This window comes from Prinia subflava, chromosome 26 (assembly GCF_021018805.1).
Source record: "Prinia subflava isolate CZ2003 ecotype Zambia chromosome 26, Cam_Psub_1.2, whole genome shotgun sequence".
Lineage (NCBI taxonomy): Eukaryota > Metazoa > Chordata > Aves > Passeriformes > Cisticolidae > Prinia > Prinia subflava.
Genome location: NC_086272.1, coordinates 4,350,664 through 4,358,959, shown reverse-complemented (window position 1 = coordinate 4,358,959; position 8,296 = coordinate 4,350,664). Strand labels below are relative to the sequence as shown.

General features: G+C 55.3%; 1 protein-coding gene across 4 annotated transcripts in view; it reads left to right on the top strand.

Moving 5' to 3' along the window:
- Positions 1-8,296, top strand: part of LOC134562078 (zinc finger protein 239-like) — a 49,583-nt gene that overhangs the window by 40,418 nt on the left and 869 nt on the right. Inside the window, exons 1-6 of one of the 4 annotated variants that reach the window (XM_063419536.1) lie at positions 414-1,442; positions 1,628-6,246; positions 7,237-7,362; positions 7,471-7,550; positions 7,650-7,767; positions 8,045-8,122. In XM_063419536.1, the coding sequence (XP_063275606.1) occupies positions 7,501-7,550; positions 7,650-7,767; positions 8,045-8,122 (246 nt within the window). In that variant the 5' untranslated portion in view covers positions 414-1,442; positions 1,628-6,246; positions 7,237-7,362; positions 7,471-7,500. Of the gene's footprint in view, positions 1-404; positions 1,443-1,627; positions 6,247-7,236; positions 7,363-7,470; positions 7,551-7,649; positions 7,768-8,044; positions 8,123-8,296 lie in introns of those variants that run through there. The other 3 variants (XM_063419535.1, XM_063419534.1, XM_063419532.1) reach the window with 3 other exon arrangements.

The window sequence follows — 8,296 nt, the reverse complement described above, 5'->3', positions numbered from 1 at the left end:
GGTAGGGGGGAGCCCCCGGGAGGCCCCGGGGATGGGCGGGGGGCTCGGGGCTCCCCCCAGGGCAGACCCGGCCGTGCCGTCCCCCTGCCCCCCGAGCCCAAACTCCGCTCCCGGGGGTGCCTGGCTGCCAGGGGTGGCACAGGGGGGTGGGAGTGGGGAGCGCTGGGCGCTGCGGGGGCAGCTGCAAGCCAGAGGTGTTTCCCATTGCTTTTTCTCTCTGACACCGCTTTCCTATTTCTCTACCACACACTTCTTGTTCAATGAGAGAAACGAAGCACACTCCTCTTAAACTGTTAAGCGTTTTAATAAATGATAATAAGGGTGCACAGTGTCCCCAAATCCCCTACCCATCCCTGGCGGGGTCTCCCCACCCAAACGCCGGTGCTGCAGCGGCCGCGGTCTGGGGAAATGGGGGGAGGGGGGGTCGTGCTGCTGGTGGAGGAGCAGGAGGAGGAAGAGGAGGGAGAAAGGAGGAGGAGGAGGCGGAACAGGAAAAGAACGACGGAGTTCGACCAGCGGCCCGCAGAGCCCACCGCACCTCCGGTCCCCGCAGCATTGCCGGTGACCAGGGAGAGGGAGCTCACCCCAAATCTCTCCGGGGGTCCCCGAGAGGTTTGGGGTTTTTCATTAGGAATGGCGTTGGGAGCTAAGATACTCCAGAATCGCGCCGCAAATATCTTTGCATGTCCCTGGGAGGTTTTTTGGGGAGGAGATGGGGATATTTTCAGATCTTGCAGGAGTGCAAAGCTGAGCCGTAGTTGCCCCTGGGGGGATTTTGGGGTCCCACGCAGCGATCGCGGGGTGCCGGCGGGGCGGGACGTTGGTTTTGGGGATCCCGGGAGAGGCGGGGATGAAGGGCGGGAGGCCCGGAGTGGGGAGCGGGGCGATGGCAGAGCTGGGGCAGCTCCGGCAGCCTGGAGGGGTGGTGGAGGCTGGAGATGAGGCGGGTCCGGGCCCCCCGAGCGTGAAAGTGTTGTCGGGGAGTGGGGGAAGAAGCGCTGAGTGGCTGGAGTGGGGGAATGCTGAGGAAGGGGACCCTGGGACAGCTGGGAGCCGAGTCAGAAGCAGGGCAGGATGAGCCCTGGGAGCCCCAAAACCCCCTGAGCGAGCCGAAGCAGGAGGCGGGAGAGGGGGGATCCCCAGGACCCACGGGCCCCCCAGCAGCTCTGAGAAGAGGGACCCCCATAACCCCAAAGGAAGGACACTGGGAACAGGGAAGCCCTGGGAGAGTGTTTTTGGAGTCCTTCTTGATTTTTGGAGGATTCTATGGACGCCAGGCAGGTGGTGACTTCTAGAGATGAACTTGGACAGCAGGACCTTCAAAGCCAATGCACTCACAGAATTTTTTTCTCGAAACCAGGAATTTTCATTGCCAAACTTTTACTGAATGGAGGAAGAGAAGGCTGTGAGGAAGAGGAAGTTTTCACAGGACCCCCAGGCAGGTGAGGAGGAAGTCAGTGCCCCTTTCCCCCTCTCTCCTGCTCCATCTCCCAGCCCAGCCTGGCCCCGGCTGCAGGACAACCCCGCTGCCGACGCCGTCCTGCCGGGGATGCACTGGGGGGATCTCCTTGGCCTTGCCTCTGGCACGGAGGCAAATCCCATCCTGTCCTTGTCCTTCCTCCCCCAGACAAGGAGGCCAGGGAGGACAAATCCTCTCAGCAGAACCTCATGGAAGAGGCTGTTTTGAGCGGCCCCATGGCACAGGAATGCCACAGGGAGGAAAAGCCGTGGAGATCCCACCTGAGGATGGGCTCCAAACCCATGCCAGGGTGCTCCGAGGAGGAAGGACCCACCCTGTGCCAGGAAGGCAGCCAGAGATGTGGCCAGAGCTCTGAGCTGGTGGTGCATGAACAGCTTCACAATGGCAAGAAGCTGCACAAGTGCTCGGAGTGTGGGAAGAGTTTCTACACAAACTCCAGCCTGCTCCGGCACCAGAAGATCCACAGTGTGGAACGGCGCTACGAGTGTGGGAAATGTGGGAAGCGCTTCAGAGACACTTCTGACCTGATGATCCACCTGAGAGTCCACACTGGGGAACGGCCCTATGAGTGTGGGGAGTGTGGGAAGAGCTTCACTAGGAGCTCCCACCTGATCACCCACCACAGGATCCACACTGGGGAACGGCCCTATGAGTGTGGGGAATGTGGGAAGAGCTTCACTGTCCGGTCCAGCCTGACTGTCCACCAGAGAGTCCACACTGGGGAAAGGCCCTATGAGTGTGCAGAGTGTGGGAAGAGCTTCACTGACAACTCCACTTTATACAAGCACAAGAAGATCCACAGTGTTAACGGCCCTAGAAATTTGGAGAATGTGGGAAATGCTTCATGAAGAGCTCCCACCTCAAAGGCCACCAGGTGATCCACACTGGGATATGACCCTGTGTGTGTGGGGAGTGCGGGAAGAGCTTCCAGGACAGCTCTGGCCTGATCATGCAGCAGACAGTGCACACTGGGAAATGCACCTACACGTGCTCAGAATGTGGGAAGGGCTTCATCCAGCACACCAAGCTGCTTGTCCACCGGCAGATGCACACCGGAGAGAGGCAGTAACAGTGTCCTGAGTGTGGGAAGAGCTTGTCCCAAAGCTGTGCCGTGACCCAAGAGCAATGGAGGCACCAGGAAGGGAAGCTCTGCAAGTGCCCCACATGCGGGAAGAGCTTTGTGCGCTGCTCCAACTCCATCCCCCGTTGGAGGAGCCCATTGGATGATCCCCAGTGAGCCCCATTGGGCAGAGCCTTGGAGATCCATGGTCCTGGTGATCCATGTTGAGAAGTGCTGGGGTTGGATTTGTTTCTTTTTCACTTAGAGAATTTTTTTCCCCTAAGTTGCTAAAAGACTAATGACTGTGTGCTTGACTAAAAGAAAAAAGTGTCCAAAGGAGATGGCAGCAGTGGGCTACACCTGTTGTTTTTGAGTCTCTGGGAGTTTCCCTCAGAGGGAGGAGATAAGTGGAGTTTTGGGAGAGGTAAAGGACAGAGCTGGGGGCAGCTGCTCGCTCTTGCTCTGGGCATGGGAGAGAGGACGGTCGGGCTGGTGCTTGCTGCGGGAAGAGCTCACGGTCATCACTGCATCTTGCCCTGGGAAATTGCCATCATCTGCTCATGTGCTCGTGTGCCCAGGGATTCTGAGCTCGCCTCCCCCTGCCCTGCTGGGCTCGCCGTCTCAGCATCGCGGCCTATTCGGGGCTGCTTTGAGGCTTTCTGCTACTCTGTAGCCCTGCCCTGCCCTGCCGGGACATCCCTGCCGCTCCAGCTACCAGCACAGAGCTTCTGAGCTCATCCACCAGCCCGGGGCTTTCCACCCTTCCAGCTTGGCCTCTCAGAGTCCTGCTGGGCCACCGGGATCAAACTGCCCTGGGCTTTGTGAAAGAAAGCCCTCAAGGCTCCTGGTTCTATTTATTATTAATGCAGTAGTTGTTGTTTGTTTGCTTTGTCATACATACCAGTGAAGAACTGTTCTTCCTGGCCCCATCCTTCTGCCTGAAAGCCCCCCTTAATTTTCTACATCATCATCATTTGGAGCGAGAGGATTTGAATTCTCCACCCCTAGGGAGGTTCTACCCCTCCCTATCAGATTTCTGTCTGTCAAACCAAGAAAGGAAGAGAGCTGGCTGGTGGTCTGCACATCTTCCTGGCCCCCTGTGGGCACCTGGATGCAACAGGACCCCAAGGGGACGTGGCCATTGATGGTGACATGGACATGGATGGAGACATGGGGGTGACATGGACATGGATGGAGACATGGGGGTGACATGGACACGAGTGGGGACATGGAGGGCCAAGAATGGGGGCATGGTGGGGATACAGGCATGGGTGGGGACATCAGGGCACACGGACATGGGTGGGGACATGGGGTGAACTTCCAGGGAATGTGGGGGATGATGAGTTTGAGTGAACTGAAGGCTCCTGGGAGGGACATGGGGTGCTGTGTCATGAAACTGAAATTCCAGATCATCCCAGCGTGGTCCATGGATCCCAGAGGGGAATTCCCAAGGCTCCCAGGGTGCTGGTTCTGCCCTGCTGCCCAGGGGAGCTGTGTCCAAGGGGCAGGTGACAAGGTCCTGAAGCTGTGTAGGCTGACAAAGCAGACAGCAAAGGTTGGTTTGCTGGACATTTTCCAGCCCATTGCCAGCTCAAATCAGAGGGAAGAAGAAAAGGAAAGTGAGTCCCTGACAGAATCCCAGAACCATTGCAGTGGAAAGGGCCCCTGGCCGTGGGCTGCAGTGGCAGGAGGGAGAGACGCCTCTACCCCACAGAGGTGCAAATGAGACCACAGCAGCACAGCCTATGGATTTTATTGAACATGTGTTTAATTGAATGTTATAAACAGTCATGTAGTAGTTGGATTTTTCTATATTTTATTTGCTTTAGTTATAAAATGGTAATTTCTTGTAAAGAATAATGGTAAGTTCTAAACTGCTTTGAAGTAGGATAAATATTGTAAACGTTTGTGAGTAGTGTAAAAGGGGAAGCGAAGCTTTCAGAAGATATAAGTGGGCTTGCAAAAGCTGTATTTTAAGGTATAATTATTATTGCAATATATATGTCCAAGATAGTATAAACGGAGAGCAGAAGAGCATAAAAGGAGAAATAGCAAAACCCCTTAAAGTGGCATCAGAGGACCACCCTAGACCTCTGATGTGTTCAACTATTGAATTGTGCAAGGTTGCAGAAAATCTGAATTAAGATTGTTGACAACGAGCTCAAACTAAATCTGCTAAATCACTTGAGGAAATAATACATCTGCAAAGGTATAAAAGACTGCAGACTCAAGAAGTTGGTGTGTACTAGCTTTGGCAGGCCCCTGTGTCTTTTGCTTTCTGTTTTATCCCTTATTAGCCTTTATTAAAACTCTTAAAATTTTCAGAAGAGTGTGCTTCGTTTCTGACACTGAACAAGAAATGTGAGGCAAAGAAATAGGAAAGAGGTGTCAGAGAGGAAAAGAAATAGAAATTCCTCTGGCTTGGACTGTGCAGATGCCGGACAGACCCGCAGTGCCCAACGTTCCCCGCTTCCACCTCTTAAAAATGACATTATTTCATAAAAATAACATTGGCTCCTGCATTTGTGTTTTAGCCTGTTGTTATTAATCATAAGTATTTTAATATGGTACAAATTGTAACTCTTTTGAACTGCTTGTTAATACAACATAATCTGTCAGTTTAAATAGGAACTGTATTGCTCATAGAAATAGTAGTGTAATGAATATAATGTCTATGTATTCCTTACAGAAATAATTTTGTGATGAAGGGATTGTACTCTAGACCTTAGCAAAACAGAAGCTGTGGCTTTTGTGTGAGTAGGAAGAAGAGTGTGAGGCCATGCACTGCCTGCCCTGCCCAAGGGATAACAGTGACACAAGACAGAGCACCGGAGGAGACTGGGGGAGAGCTCGTTAACTCCTCTGGTCAGAAAAGTGTGAAACACCAAGGATGAAATCACTGGAGGGAATAGAATTGATTAACTTGATCTTAGGATGTCATACAGGTGAGTCAGGATGGGAAACCTGAACACGAAGAGCCCCTGCAACATCCAAAGCTCTGGGGAATGTTTCAATAATGTATAAACTAACAGATACGCATGTAAGCCCAGCAATATAACAGTATATGGAGAATATGATTTTAAGGTGTTTTTTTGGTGCTCTTTGGCCCTTCGTCAAAAGCCCCCAGAGCTGGAAATACTGCCCTTCTTTTACCCTATTTTTAAACTAAAAAATTCTGAAGAGTGAGCTTTGTTTTTCACAGGGAGCAGTGAAGCCCCTTTGGAACCAGCTTTTTTTGTATCTGCCGCCCCTCCAGCACCAGGAACCCACCCGGGAGCTGCCTGGGACCCATCTTGGAGCCGTGGTCACTGGGCCCTGTTGCTGGGGGCAGGTTCCCTGTAAACAATTGCTGGGAGCTGTTGCTGAGGGGAGGGGCTCTGTCACAGTGGAGCCTTTTGTGACACCCCACTGTAGCCCCTGTGCTCAGTGTCCAGCAGGACAGGACAGGAACACAGAGCTGGAGAGGAGTCTCTGCTCAAAAGCTTGAGACGTTCCCTGCTTTATCAGCAGCCTCTGGTGCTGAGGTTTTTCCCTCAAAATTCCCATTTCCCCCTTCTCCTCCTCCAGCCTTTTGCTTCCTGCTGAAGGATGGAGAAGAAACCCCCGAGGCAGCCCAGGGTGGCCTGGCAGGAGGACGGGGATCCCCAGGAAAGCAGCTCCCCAGTGCAGCCCTACAAGGTGACAATGGTGCAGCCCCTGCAGGCGGGTGAGTGAGGGGCCCTGCTGGGCTGGGTGAAATTTTCCCCTGCAGCCCCCCAGAGTTCCTAGGCTGGCTCAGATCCTAGAGGGCTTTGGAGGAATATTTCAGGGACAAGGCAAAAGATTCCAAAAGAGGCTCTAACCCCCAGATCTAGTCCGAGACGTTTATTCTCGATAGTTTCCATGGGGGAAAGAGAACAAAGGAGGAAGAGCAGGGCCTTATCTAGACACCTGCCAAGGAAGAGATAGTTTGAACTCAGCCAATAGGGTCAGTAAGAGGAGGAAGGGTTAAACTACATGGTTACAGGCTCCAGGGGGCTCCGGGGGGGAAAAACCTTTTCCCAGAGAAATACAACAGCTGGGATTGTGCCCTGCAAGATGCTGGGTTCTCTTTTCCCTGGCACACAGCAGCTGGGAGCCCGGGGATGGCTGTGATGCCTCAGTGCCAAGGCTGCTCAGGGCTGAATGCCTCTGCCAAGGAGGGGCTGAGCAGAGGGGCCCCAGCTCCCGCTCAAGGGTGAGGGCAGTGAGCAGCAGCTGGGCTGGCAGGAGGCAGGGATGCCACGGGGCACTGCACCTTTCCTGTCCCTCTGCCAGCACGTTCCTCAGCCCGGGGCATGGGGTCTTTCCTCTCCACACTGTTCTCCAGCACGGCAGCTCCTCTGCTGGGCACCCTCCAGCCAGGATCCACATGGGAAGGCTGTGCCAGCAGAACAGGCACAGGCCTAGGAGGAGGGCAGATCTTCCCCTGCTCTCGGCTGTTGCCAGATCCTCTGTAGCCCTCCCTCCTCTCTGTTAGATTCCAGTGAGTTGCCCGTGTATAAAGAGGAACAGGAGGCCATGGCATTCATCCAGACCTTTGTCAGCCTCTCTTGCCCGGTAACCGCAGCCCGTTGGATGGTGGCTGTGCCCTGCTGCTCCCCCAGGGCTCTGGTCCTGCTGGCCATGTGTCCCCCCCCTCAGACACCCCATTGTCTGTCTGTCCCCTGGCTGCCAGAGGAAGGACACCAAGCTGAAGTTCCTCGAGAGCATCTGCACCCTGTGCAGAAGCGCCACAGAACGCGACTCATTGCTAGGCCTGGAGCTCTTCTGCCGCGGACACAAACTGGCAGAGAAGATCGAGGTGAGGGGCACCTGGTGCTCTGGGGAAGGGGGCAGGGAACCCCCGGGGAAGAGGGCAGTGCTTGCAGGGCGAGGAGCTGCCAGGTCCCAGCCCAGCTGTGCTCGACAGGAGCTGCTGAACGAGGAGCCCCAGAACCAGATGCGCACGGAGGTGCGGCTGCTTGCCTTCTCGGCCATCACTGCTCTCAGGTACCTGCTTATCCCTCTCAGGGACTCCAGCCCAGCACCCCGTAGCCCTGAGACGCCGCTCCCATCACCAGTGTGCAGCTGGGCCCTCTCTCTTTGCAGCTCTGTGGTGTCGGTGCTGCAGGACAGCACACAGCTGATGAGCTCCTGCTTTCGGAGTGTCCTCTGTCTTCCTCCAGAGGAGGATGTGATGACCCTGGAGGCTTCCCTCTATATTCAGGTAAGTGCTGGGTGAGCTGCAGGAACCCCAGGCCCTCTGGGCTGCTCTTGACCACCCTGTGCTGCCTCACCATCAGAGATCCAAGGCATGGCAGGGTCTTGCTTTGCTTTCCCACCCTCCTCCCTCCGTCCCCTTCCCAGGGCTGCCGTGCCTGCAGGACACTGCCTGTCCCTGGGTGTCCCAGGCAGTGCAGGCATCCTGCCCTGGGAATTCAGATCAGTCTCCAGGGTGGCAGGGACAGCAGAATCCCTGCCATCGCCCTCTGTCTTCCCTGCAGACCCTGGAGGCCATGGACACCATGCTGAAGGCTGTGGTGCACAACTCTCCTGGCAAGGTGCTGCAGGACATCTTGGAGGTCTGACCTCTGCAAAGACTGGGGGTCCTGGGGATGTTCCTCTACCCTGGGGGTGTTGCTCAAGCCGGGGTGGAATGTCCCCAGCCCACTTCTGAGCAGGCAGAGCACACTGGAGGCACAGGGTAGCGTGCCAACCCTACAGGGGCTGCAGAGGGTTTGGCCCCTGCCTGGCCA